This window comes from Eschrichtius robustus, chromosome 11, assembly GCF_028021215.1.
Source record: "Eschrichtius robustus isolate mEscRob2 chromosome 11, mEscRob2.pri, whole genome shotgun sequence".
NCBI lineage: Eukaryota > Metazoa > Chordata > Mammalia > Artiodactyla > Eschrichtiidae > Eschrichtius > Eschrichtius robustus.
In genome coordinates this window covers 110,640,659-110,658,168 of record NC_090834.1, presented here as the reverse complement: position 1 = coordinate 110,658,168, position 17,510 = coordinate 110,640,659, and the positions used below count along the sequence as shown (strand labels likewise).

At 50.4% G+C, this 17,510-nt stretch overlaps 1 protein-coding gene across 1 annotated transcript; it reads left to right on the top strand.

Annotated features, from left to right (window-relative positions):
• Window positions 1–8,391: 8,391 nt before the first annotated feature.
• Window positions 8,392–16,099, top strand: LTO1 (LTO1 maturation factor of ABCE1). The gene is made up of 5 exons (XM_068556558.1): window positions 8,392–8,538; window positions 9,947–10,052; window positions 11,170–11,240; window positions 14,447–14,564; window positions 14,848–16,099. The coding sequence occupies exons 1-5, from the start codon at window positions 8,489–8,491 to the stop codon at window positions 14,914–14,916; spliced, it is 414 nt and encodes a 137-aa protein (XP_068412659.1). The 5' UTR covers window positions 8,392–8,488; the 3' UTR covers window positions 14,917–16,099.
• Window positions 16,100–17,510: the final 1,411 nt, after the last annotated feature.

Sequence of the window (17,510 nt, the reverse complement as noted above, 5' to 3'; positions counted from 1 at the left end):
CTCGAGACCCGGAGGAGCGTGTCCGCGGCTCCCGCCCGCCCCATCCTCTGTCTCATCCTGTGGTTGGCTGATCAGCCACCGCCCACCCGCCCTCCTTCGCAGACAACCCCCGTGGGAGGCGGGAGAACCTCGGATCGTGGACGCGGGGAGAGTGCGAAAGGTGAGGAAGTCTCCATCCCTTCTGCAACCCGACATTTTAAATGTATTATATTTATAATATTTATGAATTTGTTCTATTGCCCGCGTGCCAGATACTCATCTTCTTATCAGCCCTGCGAGGTGGGTATCAGTATTCCTCCCATTTTACAGATGGGCAAACTGAGGCATGGCCAGGGCAATTCCACTAATGCCCAGTGGGTGAGACTGCATGTCAGATGCTGCAAAAGCTGGTTTCCTGGACCAGAACCAGCCACCAAGCAAAGGAGGGAAGGGAAGGCTGTTGAGGGGACTGCCCACCCTTTGTTGCCCAAGACCGCACTCTGGGCCTGACTGGGGTTCTTCCGGATGCTGCCCTCCAGCTGGGGAGGAATGGGGCCGGGGTGCGTGGAGGGGGAAGGGCTGCTGGCGCAGAAGAGGAAAAGTCCAGAGAGGGGTCCCCCGCCAGGGGGGACCACAGCCCTTGGAGGCAGACACTGGAGGCTCAGAGCTGAGGCCCCTTTGAAGAAAGGAAGGGGTGTCAGCCCTGTGGAGACCTTCAAGAGCCTCCACAGGGGGGTCATGTGTCTTTTTTTTTTTTTTGAATTGTATTTTTTATACAGCAGGTTCTTATTAGTTATCTATTTTATACATATTAGTGTATATATGTCAATCCCAATCTCCCAATTCACCACCCCCTTCCCCCCTTGGTGTCCATACATTTGTTCTTTACATCTGTGTCTCTATTTCTGCCCTGCAAACCGGTTCATCTGTACCATTTTTCTAGGTTCCACATATATGCGTTAATATACGATATTTGTTTTTCTCTTTCTGACTTACTTCACTCTGTATGACAATCTCTAGATCCATCCACGTCTCTACAAATGAGGGGGGGGGGTCATGAGTCTTACACGCCCCCTACGCTAGGGGACGGAGCAGAGCTGGCTTGTGCCTTCGCCCATCACGTGGCCTCGGCAGGACCCCTCCCTCTCTGGAAGACCATGCCAGGCCTGGACCGGTCATGGCTTGGTCTGGGGCTCTACTTCCTCAGCCACAGGTGTAGTATAGCTCTGAAGGGCTGGCTCCCATCCTGGTAAAAGATCTTTGAGCTCTGATAAAGAAAACCCTTTATCTCTTTCGGAATGACCCTGCAGGCCATGGACAAGCACAGCCATGGTGGCCTCTGGCCCCTCCTCCCTCCAAAGCTGAGGGGGTTACCTCTCAGCCGCCCGCGTCCCCTCACTTATTTATTCAACAGCCATCTGTTGGGCATCTACTCTGTGCTAGACCCTGTGCAAAGTAAGCTCTGCAGTTTTGGTATCTGCTAACACCCAAACCTTCATATTGTCTTTTCAAACTTTATTTACTTTGAAAATCACGGTTTTGGAGAAACCGCTGCCTGGCCCATACTAGAGTCTGCGTAAGTGGGAAATGACCCTTCCCAGGTTAAGCCACAGCAACGGCAGGGTTTCTTAGTTTTCGCAGCCCAGCCTAGCCCAGCCTGACTAACACAAGGGTTAAGAGTGGAAAGTAAGTCTCCTCTTAGACTTCCACGCCCCCCTCACTGGAGGGCTTCTTGTCACATTTTTGTGCTACTTTCCCCAAATCTCTCTGCTTCTCTAGCAGCATGTGACTCCCCTGAGACTGGCCCGGGGTTTAAGGAGGCAGGGAGTCTGGCCCTGCCTGCTCGGAGGACTCTCCTTTCAAGAAAGGAAGTGGCGGCCACCACCGTTTCTCCTTCCTGCATTGGGAAACGATGGCTCTGTCCCTGTGGATCCCGGAGCCGAGCCAGAAAGATGGGTGATTAGGAGCTGGGAGGCTGGGGTCACACAGTATGGCCCGCATCTCAGAGCTTGTCCTGCACAGCACTGGCCTATGCCGTTCAGCCACCCAGGGGTCCCTGCTGCTTTGGGGGTGGCGGGGCCAGGGCCCTTCTGTAGCAGGTGGGTGTTCAGAGGACCCCTGCTCACGGTCACTGGTCACAGCTCAGGCCCCCACCCCTACCCCAGGTCTTCTGCTTTGTGGCTGCTGAGGGTTCCTGGGGAGGCAGGTGGAAAATGGCCCTTGCAGGCAGGCTCCAGAGCGCCTCCTGCAGGGAAGGAGCAGAAGAGAATCCAACAGAAAGCCCGAAAGGGATTCAACCCTTGGATTCTCTGCCCCCTGCCCCAGGGGGTCAAACTTGGATGAAAGCCCGAAGCACTCCTCTTTTTCCAACTGTGTTCTCACTTATGTATGATGAATAGAGAACAAGACAGAGGTTTGTTTCCTGGAAGTGAGTTGTCATTTAATGACTTCCTTTTAAGAAATTGAAATCCTTTTTTTCCTCCTGATTATGAAAAGCGATATTACTTTGTGATTAAAAAAAAAAACAACCTCATAAAAACATATAAAGGAGAAAATAAAGATTACTTATAATCTCATCAATTCTATCCCCCAGAGAGGGGCTCTGTAACTCTAGGACTTGGATAGAGTTAATCTATACTAGGAAAGGGACCCTGTTCCTGCAGATTATTATTATTTTTTAAGGTAGTTCTTAATTTATTTTCTTTACTTATTTTTGGCCCCACGAGGCATGCAGGATCTTAGTTCTCCGATCAGGGATCGAACCTGTGCCCCCTGCAGTGGAAGCACAGAGTCCTAACCACTGGACCACCAGGGAAGTCCCTCCTGCAGATTATTTTTGAATATATAATAAAACCAGTCAGTATGCTTGCAGGGGACTTCCCTGGTGGCGCAGTGGTTAAGAATCCGCCTGCCGATGCAGGGGACACGGGTTCGAGCCCTGGTCCGGGAAGATCCCACATGCTGCGGAACAACTAAGCCCGTGTGCCACAACTCCTGAAGCCCGTGTGCCTAGAACCCGTGCTCTGCAACAAGAGAAGCCATCGCAATGAGAAGCCCGCATACCGCAACGAAGAGTAGCCCCCGCTCACCACAACTAGAGAAAGCCCGTGCACAGCAACGAAGACCCAACACGGCCAAAAATAAATAAATAAATTTATATTAAAAAAATATGCTTGCAGGTTTCTTCTTCTACCACCATAGGAGCAAATGACACATTTTGTTTTTAACTTGCTTTTTTTGTCCTAATAAAATGGATGTGTTTCCAGGTTAACCACTGTACAGCTACAGATCAGTTTTTGTTTGGTTAGTTTTGGAGGCTGCCTAGTATTTCATGTGAATATAAAATTAAAAAAAAATCAATTCCAATAAGTCAGCACTTTCCAATAAGCTTTGATGAAGTTTGTTTTTCATTTTAGTTATATCCATCTGGTTCTCTTTGAACTTGAACAAGAATACGCAAACATTTCTATTTTTAAAAAAATTTTATTGAAGTATAGTTGATTTACAATATTGTGTTAATTTCTTCTGTACAGCAAAGTGACTCAGTTATACATATATATTTTTCATATTCTTTTCTATTAAAAACATTTCTATTTTTTAAAAATTTATTTATTTATTTATTTATTTATTTTTGGCTGTGTTGGGTCCAAATTAACACAATATTGTGTTTAAAAAAATTTTTTAGTTGCTATATATTTTAAAATTTATTTATTATTATTTATTTTTGGCTGTGTTGGGTCTTCGTTGCGGTGCACAGGCTTCTCATTGCGGTGGCTTCTCTTGCTGCAGAGCACAGGCTCTGGGTGCGTGCACTTCAGTAGTTGTGGCACGCAGGCTCAGTAGTTGTCGCACACGGGCTTAGTTGCTCTGTGGCATGTGGGATCTTCCTGGACCAGGGATCGAACCCGTGTCCCCTGCATTGGCAGGCGAATTCTTAACAACTGTGCCACCAGGAAGTCCCCAGCCTACTTTTTATGGGTTCAGTTGCTAACATGGGCACCAGATTTGAAACTTACTTAAGGCTTTTGAAATAAATTATATTTGAACTTTAAAACTTTGCCTTTTTCTACCTTCAAGGCCCTAGTTTTAAAGTCTGGCCCTTATTGCAAAAGGAAGCAATTTCTGAATACAATATTGAAAATCCAAGATAATGTAATCAAACTCTTATCCTTCAATGTTAAGACAATCTGTGTTAAAAACAATATTTTAGGAACACAGCCGGGGAACTCTCTAAAGCTTTAATTTTCAAACTAATAGTGTGAAATGAATAATGTTGATATTTGTAACGCATATAATCTTTCAAAGCTTTGCACACTTTTTTAAAAAGCTTGAGATTGACTCATGGTCTTCTGTACAAATCTTTATACCCACGAATTTTATCTTGTGATTGGTCTCTTTTTTTTTTTTTTTCTCATCACATATCTGTTTCCCTATGCCAAAAGATATAGCTTGTTTTATTTTCTTTCAGCTGATAAGGTTTATGTCAGGACATGTATTTTATGTATGTCGTAATAAGAGAACAGTTCCCTTACTTGGGACATGTTTGTAATACAGTGTGAAGTGTGTATGGGAAGGATGTAAAGTTGTATATATATGAAGATTATTTTTGTGTGGAAATTCAAAGGGAAAAATGTAACAAAATTAGCAAAAATGAATCGGTGGCCAGAGTGGTGGGAGAGTGGATTTGTTTGCTTTCTTGTTTGGCTCTTTTTCCTACAACCCAAATGTTTTGTGATTTGATTTGCTTACAAAAAAAAAAAAAAAAAAAAAAAGCTAAAAATGAAAAGACATTTAAAGGACAAATAATACAAAGTCTATTTCATTTCATCGTCCCCAAATATATTTTTTTGGACGTTTTTATTCTTATAGAACTCACTCGTGTTCACTGTGCGAACATGGAGTGCTTAGAAAAAATATAAAAGGAAATTTAAAAATTACTGTAATTCCAAAATCTAGATATAATCACTGTTAACATTTTGGTGTGCTTACTTTAGTCTTTTTAAAAGCATAATTGTTTAATGTTGATGGAATTGGAGTATATGTAGAGTTTTTTCTTTTTTTCCCCTTTTGTTTCTATTTTGTAATTTTAATTTTTGTATTGAAGTATAGTTGATTTACAGTATCGTGTTAGTTTCAGGTGTACCAGAGTTTTTTTCTCTTTCCTTAAACATCACGAGCATTCTCTGTGACATTACTCTTGTTTCAAATATTATTTTTGGCGGTTGCTTAAGAGTCTTCCGTATGAATATCCTACCATATATATATCATCATCTTCCCTTTTGTCATCATAAGCTGGTTTCTCTTTCTGGCTTTTACAGATCATGCTATCATGCTGCAATGGACAGCGCTGTACAAAAAATTTTCACTTTTCTCTGTTTATTTCCTTGAGCAGAAGTCCTAGAAGTGAAATTACTAGGTGGAAGGGTAAAAAACATTTTAAATGCCCTTCCTATCTTTTCAAACTGCTGGACCAAAAGGTATCTTTAACTTAGGCATCCATGGGCATTGAGAGTATCTTCATTCTAAAAAAGATGATTTTTTTTTTTTTTTTTTACAATTTTAAAAAGGTAAAAAATTCAACTTTTTCTTTCGATTCTTATTCTTTTACTACTAGTAAGTCTGCCTTTGCTATACTTTTGTTTGCCAGTCAGTCAGCTGTTGTTCTTTTCTGTGAATTATATATTCAAGTCCTTGGCCCATTTTTTCCCGTTAAGATGCATTTATTTCTTATGCATTTGAATAAGTTCTTTATAAACCAGAAATATTATTCCTTTAGTTATAAAATTTATGACCAATATATCCCCAGATTGTTCTTTAGTTTTTAATTTTGTTCATTACCACATTTGCATTGGTTTTTCCTTCGTGATGTCCTCCGTGGCTTTTCATGTGTTAAAAATGCATCTCCAGGGCTTCCCTGGTGGCGCAGTGGTTGAGAGTCTGCCTGCCAATGCAGGGGACACGGGTTCGAGCCCTGGTCTGGGAAGATCCCACATGCCGCGGAGCAACTAAGCCCGTGAGCCACAGCTACTGAGCCTGTGCGTCTGGAGCCTGTGCTCCCCAACAAGAGAGGCTGCGACAGTGAGAGGCCCGCGCACCGCGATGAAGAGTGGCTCCCGCTCGCCGCAACTAGAGAAAGCCCTCGCACAGAAACGAAGACCCAACACAGCCATAAATAAATAAATAGATAGATAGATAGATAGATAGATAGATAGATAGATAGATAGATAGAACCAGTTGACTAAAAGGGTCAGTTGAGCCCTAAGAGCTGGGTAGCATTCCTTCTTAAAAAAAAAGAAAAAAAAAAAAATTGCATCTCCAGGGACTTCCCTGGTGATGCAGTGGATAAGACTCCGTGCTCCCAATGCAGGGGGCCCGGGTTTGGTCCCTGGTCGGGGAACTAGATCCCACATGCCTGCCGCAACTAAGGAGCCCACCTGCTGCAACTAAGGCCCGGCACAACCAAATAAATATTTTTAAAAAAATGCATCTCCGCGCTTACCTGAATGTTCCACCTAAATTTCTAAATGTCTTTTTAAAAAAGTCTTTAATTCATTTGGAACTATTTTGATGAATGGGATGAGATCTAAATGGAACTTGACTTTTCCCAAACCACAAATTTTCCCATTTTAGTGATTGATGCATATCCCCTTTCCTCATTAATTTGTGGTGCTTTTTATCATGTGCAAAGGTTTTACATTTCCTAGAGTCTCCTTCCAGGCCATTCCATCTTATTTCATTCATCTGTCTATTCTTGAACCAATATGCTACAATATTTTTACAGAGACTTCTATCTTTTCAAATCTGGTACGGCAAGCCCTCCATATCATTCTCTCTTTCAAAAACATCTTAGTTATTCTTATCAATTTATTCATCCAGACGAAATTTAGAATTTGACACATTCTCCCCAGATCATGTGGAAACTGATTGGTATTGCATTTCTTCCCATGCAGGGTGGTGGTATAGCTGTAGTTTCCTTTGTATAGGTCCTGCTCAAATCTTGTTATTTCTAAGAAATTTACTGTGACCTTGGTAAAGTGGATTTCCCCAGTCATCCTTGCTCAGGCTACTACCAATTAGTGTTAGAATAATAGAAAGCAAGTGATTTTTTTTGGCGATTCATCATGTACATAGCTACTTGCTGAACTCTATTACGAATTCTGAGTGTCTTAAATGCTTATTTGGGGATTTCTAGATGGACCATCACACCTACAAATAACAGTAGTTTGCTGGATTTTTTTTTTTTTTTTTTTGGATAGGCTTTTTGCTCAATTTTACTGCGTTGGTTAGGCCTCCTAGATGCGTTCAATGGGCACGTGATAAAGGCATTCTCGTTTAACTCCCGATTTTAATGGGAATGCTTTTGGTATTTCATATCTATGTTCTATTGTGGCTGATAGTTTGAAGTACCTTTTAAAAATCGTGTTCAGGAAGTACCTGTCATGGCAATGACAAATGGGAGGACTAAAGCCAAAAGCTACTTTTTTCAAGAGGCAGGGATGCCTCCGGCTGGAGTGAGGGCACCGGTGGCTGTTAACCATGAACCCTTCTGTGCTGATTCTTGACTCTCTATGTGAATTATGAATTACTCTGCTTTTGCTTTACAATCAAACAACTGCAAGAATAAAAACACAAAAACTTTTATTTCCAGTTTTCAAAAAACTATAGAGTTTCAATCAAGTTTCAACATGTACAATGCCTTTCCCAGCGAGTGTTAAGACGACCAGGCTGTTTCTCTGTCACCTGCTGCTGTTTCACTTTCCCTGGGGTCGGGTCAGCCCTGCGTTTCTCGGACAAAGGCGTGCAGTCCCTGGATTACTGTTAACATGGATTTAATGGCATTGTAGGCGGGGTCTCAAGTCTGACGTCGTCCTGGAAGGTGGCCCCTGGCTTTGGGTCGGGGTCGGTGGGGGCCCGGGCCACTCTCCTCTGGGTCGTGTCTCCAACCCGGGAATTGCCCTTCCTGGAACTTTTCCCCTCAAAACCCCACTGGCAGAGCCTCCGGAGGCGTTGGTTCTTTGGTAACTTTTCCAGTTTTTTCCCCCGATTCCTTCCAAGCCGCTTTTGGCAGTTCGGTTGCATCTGCCTGGTTTTGTGACGGTGAGGTCACGGGTCACCCCCACCCCCGGGTCCCCCCCAACCCCCCCCCCCCGGGTCAACCCCCCACCCCGGGTCACCCTCCACCCCCCCATCCCCCCCTCGCAGCCAGGTGGATGCTGCAGCCGGGGAGCAGCTGACCCCTGGCGGGAGCCGGGGAACGGGGCGAAGAGGCCTCGGGGCGGGGCCGCGTCCTGGCCCAGCTCCGCCCAGCGCCGCCGCCGCGCACGCGGCTTGGCCCCGCGCCGGCGCGTGCTGAGCCCTCCCGCGTGCCGTCCTTACCCGGCCTGCCCCGCGCGGCCGCCCCCGGAAGTGGACTTCGCCTCCTCAGAAGCGGTGCGTCAGTGCCCGAGGCTCGTGTGTCTGCGGCCGCAGCGCTTGGCGCCGGAGCTCGAGGGGCGGGCCGGCTGCCGCCATGGCCGGGAGTCAGGACATGTTCGAAGCCATCGTGATGGCGGATGAGAGGTGGGTAGCGGGGCTGGGCCGGGCCCCCACCCGGGCAGGTCTGCTCTCAGCCGCTGGGCTGCGGCGGCCGCCCGGGCCCTGGGGGAACGCGCTGTGGCTCAGAAGGCGGCTGGCGCGGGAGGGCCCGAGATGCTGCTGCTTCTCCTTTGCTCATCGGCCTCTCGGGCGAGCGCCACGTGCCCAGCTGCCCCTCTAGACCCGCCTCCCCCGTCCGGGGCTGCCTCACGCATCTGCTCGGCCTGGTGACTGCCTCCCTCCAGGGACGCCCCTTCCTTGGGTGGGACGGGCCTTTGCCATCTGGGCGCTGCCCGTTTTTCTTGTTCCTCAGCGGTAGGACATACGGCAGCGTTCACGGACACGCTCTTAAAGGTGTCAGGCGTCATCCTTTTCCCTCCTGAGCCCCCGGGGAGCGCCTAGGGCTGTGACGGGGGGGGTGGGGGGCGGGGGAGCTGTTGGTTGCTTTGTGGCTGTCTTCCAGTGCCCTGCCCACTTGAGACATCAGTAGATGTCAGTTAAGAAAGAGAGTGAACAGTAAACAGTCGCTGACGTTTATTTGGAGATCGCTGTGAATTGCACGCTGAGCTAAGCGTTGTATCCCGTTATTTATTTTAGCCCTACTTGTGAAGTGGATCCTGTCCTTCACCGTGTCTTTCAGAGGAGGAGGCAAGGTCACTCCCAGGGCCCCACAGCCAGTAAGTGGGAGCTGTCCCCTCGGCCTCACTGGGCGCTCCCGCACACCCCTTTCACCTTGGTGACTGCAGGTTATGATGGTGCCAGTTACACTGCTGGGCCTTCAGAGTCAGAGCCTTTATTCTACTGCAGGCGCCACGGTCACGGTACATTTTGTGATCATCTGATGGCGTTTCTCCTTGCTAGTCTCCTGAGATGTGATGGAAAGCCCGGTACATGTTGCAGAGTTTTTTTGTTTGTTTGTTTTTTTGTTTTTTTTGAAGCACTTGACCAAGCAGTCTAGCTTACAGACTCAGAACTGGGGCTCGATGACCTGGCTGCAGACGAATTACCGGGGAGATTTTGAAAAGCAGATTCCCGGGCCTTACTCCAGACTTAACTGAATACGAGGGGTGAGGCCCCTGAATTTGTATCTTTGAAATTTTCTTGTGTGTTTCTGATATTCTGCCAGGCTTGGGAATCACCGATTTGGCCCACCTTCCTCTTTGTAGAAGAGGTAAATGGGGCTTCCAGAATTACAGCGACTTGCCAGACGGAGAGACTTAGGGAGGGGTGGAGCTGAGATTGGAACTTAAGTTTTCTGGCTTAAATTTTGTTCTTTTTCTACAGTACTAGGTCTTGTCTTGCTGGGTCTGGGTGATGTGGAAGAGGAAAGTTTTTGCAGGAAGAATGCGCCTTCTCCTGTTTATTTGCTCATGCTTCCTCTCCTCTGTTGCAGGTTTCACGGGGAAGGTTATCAGGAAGGCTATGAAAAAGGAAGTAGTTTGGGCATGATTGAAGGAAGACAGTATGGCACGTTACATGGAGCTAAAATCGGATCTGAGGTAAGTGGGACCCCCCGACTTAGAAAGGAATCCTTTTCTCTGACCATTGACAATTTGCCTTGATGATCAGTATGATCGAGCCACCACTTCAGGCCTCTTCCCATGGCAGTAGGCTAGATAGAACGTTGACGGAGAAATCGTCTCAGAAGGGAACCCGCAGAGGGTGTTGCTGTGTGGAGATGATGAAGTCGGGTGGGCTGGAGAAAGAGAAAACAAGGCCCCCCTCACCTCAGTCGACGTCCAGCGTCATGATGCTGGCCTGTGTCTTAAGCCAGCTGAATCCTCCCCCAGAGACTGAGCGCCCTGTGTCATGTGAAAACATGCCGTTTATATTTCTGTTGGAGTTCCATAAAGTCCCTGATTTTCCTTTTCTCCGGCCCTTCGACCTAGATTGGCCCTCACTTACGGAGATAACTGGCCCTAAGCAGTAACGTCTGAGGCCGTCAGGACCGTATTAGGTGTCTGTGGCTGCAGAACGAATCCGCACCAGACACGTGGGCTTAAGACAAGCAGTGTTTATCGTCTCACACGGATTCTGAGGGTCTGTGGTCCGGGAGCAGCTGAGCCGGCCGGTTCCGGCTCGGGCTCTCTGGATGCTGGAGTTAAGAGTCAGCCAGCCTGTAGTCAGCTGAGAGCTTGCTGGGGCTGGAGGAGCCACTTCTCACGTGGCTGCTCCCGCGGCTGTCCTCGCCGCGTGGACCTCTCCACAGGGCTGCTTGAGTGTCCTCGTGACACTGTGCGGGTGACCCACGTCGGCAGGGCAGAGGTGACATTGTCTGCTAGTGGCTAGATTCAGAGGTCGTGTGCTGCCTTTTCCTGTGTGTTCTGCTGAGCAAGGTCACCCCGATCCAGTCAGGGGACCGCACAGGGCAGGAATACCGGGGGGTGGGGAGATGGGGTCCAGTGGGGCCACCTTGGAGGCCGGCTGCCCCGCTGGTGACTTGACCTCCAACTTCTGTAGCCTGGTGCCCAATGGGTGCTTCCAGAACAGCAAGAGAAGAAGCACCACTGCCCCCTGGCCCCCACCCCCCGCCTTTTTGATTTGAGAGTTTGATATTTAGATCAAGTATAGCTGTTGGTTAGTCATTTCACTCTTGAATGTTTCGTAAATTCACAGATCGGGTGCTACCAAGGTTTTGCTTTTGCTTGGAGATGTCTCCTGCACGGCTGCACCACTGAGAAGGACAGGTAAAGCTGAGCCTTCTTTCTTCTTCGGTGTCTGGACGGGAAGTTCCGGTTTCATAGCTCACTCTGACCTTGGGCGGTTAGTGTCTCAGTCTCATCACCTGTAAAATGGGGAAATAACCAGGCCGAACCTGAAATGTTGTCATGAGGTTTACAGGAAATAGTAACTAGAAACCGCCGGGCGCATTTCTGGTGTTGGGTGAACATCCGTTGTTATTACTTCCCAGGGGTCCTCGGATCCCCCTGCCTTTTCCCTGGAGACCTTAGGGCGCTAAGTGGCTTTTAGTTACCCTGCCAGTCAAACCACGATGAAAATGATACTATCTTCTCATTCATCTTTCCTCTGAGCTTCTAGCAAACAGAGCAGAACAGTCTTGGTATGATCAGGGCTCAGAAATGGTGACTCCCTTGTCACTTGGTTTTTTAATGTAGCTGAAAGGTCTGCTAATGAGATGACCTGTTTCATGTGGTTCACAGGTGTCAGGTACCTGGAAGCACTAAGTAACCATGAGCTGTTATTTGTAGCCTTTTTTTTTTTTTTTTTTTTAACTTATTTATTTATTTTTGGCTGCATTGGGTCTTCGTTGCTGCACGCGGGCTTTCTCTAGTTGCGGCGAGCAGGGGCTACTCTTCGTTGCGGTGCGCGGGCTTCTCATTGCGGTGGCTTCTCTTGTTGTGGAGCATGGGCTCTAGGCATGCGGGCTTCAGTAGTTGTGGCACACGGGCCCAGCAGTTGTGGCTCGCGGGCTGCAGAGCGCAGGCTCAGCTGCTGCGGAGCACGGGCTTAGTTGCTCCGTGGCGTGTGGGATCTTCCCGGACCAGGGCTCGAACCCGTGTCCCCTGCATTGGCAGGTGGATTGTCAACCAGTGCGCCATGAGGGAAGCCCGTCTGTAGCCTCTGGAGCGTGCTCTTGCCGGGTGCTTCTTCCTGAAGCCCCGGGACCCTGTCCCCACCCCCGGTCTTCACTCTTAAGCTGGAAACGCACCCTTATGTGAAAGGCCGTCCTGCCGCTCATGGGAGCCGACACTGGGCTTCGGCGGCTGCTCTGCATCATCCTGATGTCTGGTGGCTTTGCCTGGCCTGGGAGGGGTGCCAGGAGAGTGGATGACAGAGCAGGGAAGCTGGCATTCCCCCGTCCACGTGACCTGTCATCTTATTTGGAATATTTTGAATTTCTAGAACTTGGGCCACAGCCATATTGAAATGTCAGAGCCGGGATGCTCAAGACAGAGTCTGGGTGATGGTGGGGTCGCCTGCCCTCTGACTTGTCCCGTCACTGAGCAAGTGGGAGTTGACCGGATTCGTCCATCAGCCGAGGGCCATCTTAGGGAGATTTTCCTCTGAAGATTCAGTGGGAGTGGGCGGGTAGCTGGCGGTCAGGTTGGGACAGTGGTTGGCAGCCCCGGGCGCCACTGGGCGGCGGTCGGAGCGGAGCATGCCTCCCCACTCCCGGCCCACGAAGGCGGGGTGGGGTGCACGGACTTGGAATGCTCCGGCAGCCTCCCCTTCTCCCCGCACCGGGATGTGCGGCTCACGGAGGGCCCTGCACTGGGTGTGAAGGGTCTCGCACCCCGGGGGGCTGCCAACCCACACCCCAGGGCAGGGGTTCCCTCCCTTCCTAAAGCCGCGCCCCCGGTCTGTGCACCAGAGGGCCTGTGGCCCGCCGCCCCGCCATCCCCACCCCACCAGCAGAGCCCGGGGAGCCCTTTGAAACACAGCCTAAGACCCTTTATCGTAGAGCAGTGGTTTCTGGATTTTCTAAGTCTGTACAGTTTTTTAAAAAATGGTGGAAGGCGGGCAGAGGATCTGCTTCTTTAGGTGTCAAGTAAGGATGTTAAAAGAGAAACACCTGCCATGTGTGCTATCGTTCAGTGAGCTAAGGGAATTTTCACACCAGAGAAGCTGTGTGGAGAGCCGTATCTCAGCCTGGAGGCTGGCGACCTTTCATCAGGTGGCTGTAGCTTCCTGAGCCACCCTGAGACGCTCCTCTGCCCCTTCCGCGGCCTGGTGAAGGCGCTTTCCCTGACACCAGCCGTGAGCGGGTCACACCCTCCTGACGTGCTCCTGACGTGCACTGGCTTTGACTGTGCGACGGGCTGGGTGTGTCTGGAGGAGCTTCACTGACCCGGGAAGGCAGGAACGACCCGTCGCGCTTGCAGAGTTGGGAGTGGGTGGTAGTCGTCGTATCGTGGCAGGTGCCGCCATTTCCCGTTTCCCACATGTTGGCATCTGCCTTCCAACTCCCTGGAAACCAAGTGCTTTGTTGCTTTAATTAACTCCCTCTGACCTTTTGCGGTTTTGTGTTTTCTCCAAGAGGTGGCCATCATAGTTCTTCTGAACTGGTTTAAAAACCGCAGATGTGAGCAGGTCCTGGTCACTTTGAATGGCTGTTGCTTCATCCTAAGGATGAGTCCTTCAAGATTGCCAGGGATCAGATATCTGGCATGCTCCTGACACCCTGGGGATCAGATGTGGTCAGGGGGAGGCGGCTCGGCAGGATCGCTTGCCCGCGACCCAGAGGGCACCCACCCTCCCAAATGAAGCGAGGAGACTGACGTTTATCGAGCCCCTACTCTGTAGCACGTTCTGGGCTTATCCTCCTGAGAGCCTGGGAGGTGGCCGTTGAGGCCCCATTTTACAGATGTGGACGCTGAGGCTCGGAGATGTGAAATACCTGAGTGCCTTGGGGCGGTTGTCCAGGCCGCCCACCAGCTGAGCTCCTCGTCTTCCTGGGCAAGGGAGACGAACTCAAACACCAGCCACTGGTTTCTGCCCTATGGGTGGAGGGGGCTTGCCAGTTTACCTGCTGTCAAACTCCCAGAGGCCGTGAGCGTGAAGATTGCAGATCCTGGAAAATCCCCAGGTCCGGAGCAGGCAAGGCCACGCCCGGCACTCTTTCCCGTCCGCTTCTGTCTGCTCTGGGGTCAGGCCTGGGGACCGGCGGTTGGCGTGCTGGTCGGTGTTGCCTTGGCCACTGGGTCCGGATGGAGCTGTCCCTGTAAGGTCAGTTCGCTCTTGATGTCAGGACGCGGTTGTGGGCGGGCTCGCATTGCCAGGTGAGTAAAGGTTGTTCAGTGTGATGACAGTCAGTCACCAGCGCCTGAGGCCAGACACGCTCAGCACCACCACCTTAAAGCGGAGTCGCTGTTACGCAAGCTGAGCCTGTCGTGTGCGAAGGGCTAAAAGGATTTATTTCTGTGTTTTACAGCAAAAAGATGAAGGTCTTAGAATCGTTGATTGGAATGATTCAGAAATTCCCTTATGATGATCCTACTTACGATAAACTTCACGAAGACTTAGACAGAATTAGAGGGAAATTTAAGCAGGTTTGTGTCCTGTGTGTTTCTTTTTGATCGGGGGGCCTTTCTCAGATGTAGCTGGGGCAGCCCTGGGGGCTCACTTTGCTAATGGTTTTGGGGCCACCGGTAACATATAAATGGTCAGTCAAGCAAATCCTTGTGTATGTCGATGTAAGGAAACCGAGGACCGTCTAGGGAACAGGTGTGAGAACTTCTTGAAGGGTGGTGACCTAGACAAGTAGAGCTGCAGCTAGAGAGCGAGAGTTCTGCTCTAATTTAAAAAAACATTTGTTTTCTTTTGTGTTTTCAGCTTTGCTCATTACTAAACGTCCATCCCGACTTTAAAGTTAGTGCAGAAGGTTCCGGACTTTCATTTTGAGGATGACGGATGCACAAAGACGAAACATCAGGGAACAGATGTTCGTATGTTAAGTGTTTAAAAATGTGATTAAAGGCAAAACAATGAATGGGGGATTCATTGTTTTGCAGGGAGGGTTCCAGCTTGGCCGCTGAAAGGGCTTCCTTCCCCCGAGGTCTGCCGGGTGGCCTCGGTGCCCCCCACGGGGCCCCTCCACATAGGCCCGTCCTTTGTTGGACCCTGTCTGCTCTGCAGCGTGAACGCGGCCCTGGCAGAGCCCTCACCGGGCTGCTCTTCTCTGGTCCAGGGTCCAGGCCCCTGGCTCACGGGTTCTCGTCACCTGGCAGGCCTGGCTGGATCTAGATTCGGGTTGGCTCTGGATAGGATAAACCTCCCCTTTACCCCCCGGGCTTTGGTCAGCGCTCAGAGGGACAGTTTTTTAAAAAATGAGAGCCACAGGGTTGACGTGAAGCAGGTTAGTGGAAGGAGTGACGGGTACTGTGACATTTATTGACCTTTGAGATGTGCCAGTGCTGTGACCTGCTTCTCATGTTTTGTTTAGTCCATTCAGGAGCCCATGAGGTAGGCGTTATTCCCATTTTATAGACGAGGAAACTGAGGCCCAAGAGACTGCCTGGTCCAAGGGCAGTGGGCGGCAGAGCTGGGACTCCAGCCCTGTCTCCTGGTGCCTGCTCTGGAATGCACGTTCGCACCCACAGTCTCGGGGTCCCTGCCCGCAGGTCCCCGCTATGCCCCGTGGAGCCCTGGGGCATCTCATGTGGCCATGGATGTGGGTGTCTGTCTGAGAGGAGCAGAGGCCAGCCCTGTCCCCAGGAAGCCGGGACGTGCTCTTCCTGTGTCCCTGGGTGGGTGGGGCTCTGCAGCATCAGAAATGGTCACGGGGAGGAGACTTTAAGGCCACCGCTCTATGTGCAGAAACTTCGGAGCCTTACTGCAGCCTGCCTTCTAGTGTGAGTTCTCTGTCTTCTGCCTGGACTTAAAAGGCATCATCTGTACGCGGTGCACGGCCCCAGGTGCGCCTTCGTCACAGACACCAGCAGCGCTTATCTCTGGCTGGTGGGATGGAGGGGCTTTTGTTGTCATTTTCCTGGGTGGATTTTTGTGCTTCCTAAGCAATCTGTTTGGATAATGTATTACTTTTATAATTGAAAAAACAAATAAAAGAGTATATTTTAAAGCACAAGGCCGTCTGGGACCATTTTTGATGCGACATCTAGCGCATTCATTCCTTTCTCCGTGATATTTGGGGTTGAGGTGCCAGGGTCTCACTGAACAGCCTTCTGTTGTGTTTGTGTCTGCGTGTTTCATTAATATGCATGGCGGCAGCTGCTGCGACAGGACGGCGCTCCGTGATGTTCAGGAAGGGGTCGGGTCCTGCTGCCCCTGGCCAGCCACCGCGTGCGTTTGCCACTGACCTCTCCTGCCCCAAACCTGACTCCCCCCCACCCCTTCCGTCTCTCTCCCCTCAGCCTCTCCCACGCCAGGTGTCAGCCAGAGCAGCCGGCCGCCACTTCCTCTCCCCCATCCCGCGGGGCCGAGCTGCCTCATAGATCATCTTCAGGGCCCCTGGACACCGGACTTGACCTGTGCCAGCCTGGCTCCTTCTTGGAGGATGAGACCCAGGTTCCAGGACCCCTTGGTCACCCAAGACAGATGTTCTGGATTCCAGTACAGGCAGAGCCCCTGTTCGCGTCACAACCACTCTGCTCCTGTGATGCCACCTCCAGCGATGGGGTCCGGGGAACTTGCTCTTCTGGCTGATGAGACGGTGGAGGACACCCGAGGGCTTCTGGGAAGGGTCGCATCACTCTTGAGAGAGATGGTATCTCTTTTGGAAGTTGTGCTGTGGGGATGCGACACCTGGAATTATGACAGGCAGCTTGCAAGCAGCTACGGATGAAGCCAGACCTGGGCATGGCCGAGCCCAGCCAGAGAGGACCCAGCCCGAGGACATTGCCGAGCAGCTGTGCTGACTGACCCCCGGGAGGCGCTCTGCTTGCCAGCCTCGGTTATAGGAGCTGATGAACGCCCTAGTTCAAGGCCACTTCGGTAGGGCTTCCATTGTTAGCAGGCGAAGGGATCCTGCTTGCCCTCCCCCCACCCCACCCCACCCCACCCCTTCCTGTGCATGTACACCTGGTCCTGCTGGATATTAACCCTTGTTGGATTTCACCCCTTTCCAGGGGCTCGTAGGTTTCCCACGGCTCTGGCCTACTTGCTCTGCCCTGTCGGAGATTCCCAGCATATTTTGTGCCACATTATTAGTCAGCTGGGGCTGCCGCACAGTGCCGCACTGTGCGAATGCCGCACAGTGGGTGCCTTAAACAACAGGCATTCACTGTCTCCCAGTCCTGGAGGCTGGAATCTGAGATCCAGGTGTGGGCAGGGCCGGTTCCTCCTGAGGCCTCTGTCCTCGGCGTGTAGACGGCTGTCTTCTCCCTGTGTCCTCACACAGTCGTCCCTGTGTGTGTCGGTGTTGCTTTAAGGACTCCAGCCCTGTTGGATTGGGGCCCACCTTGATGACCTCCTTAAAGGCCCCATCTCCAAATATAGTCACATTCTAGGTTCTGAGGGGCAGGACTCCAACATGAATT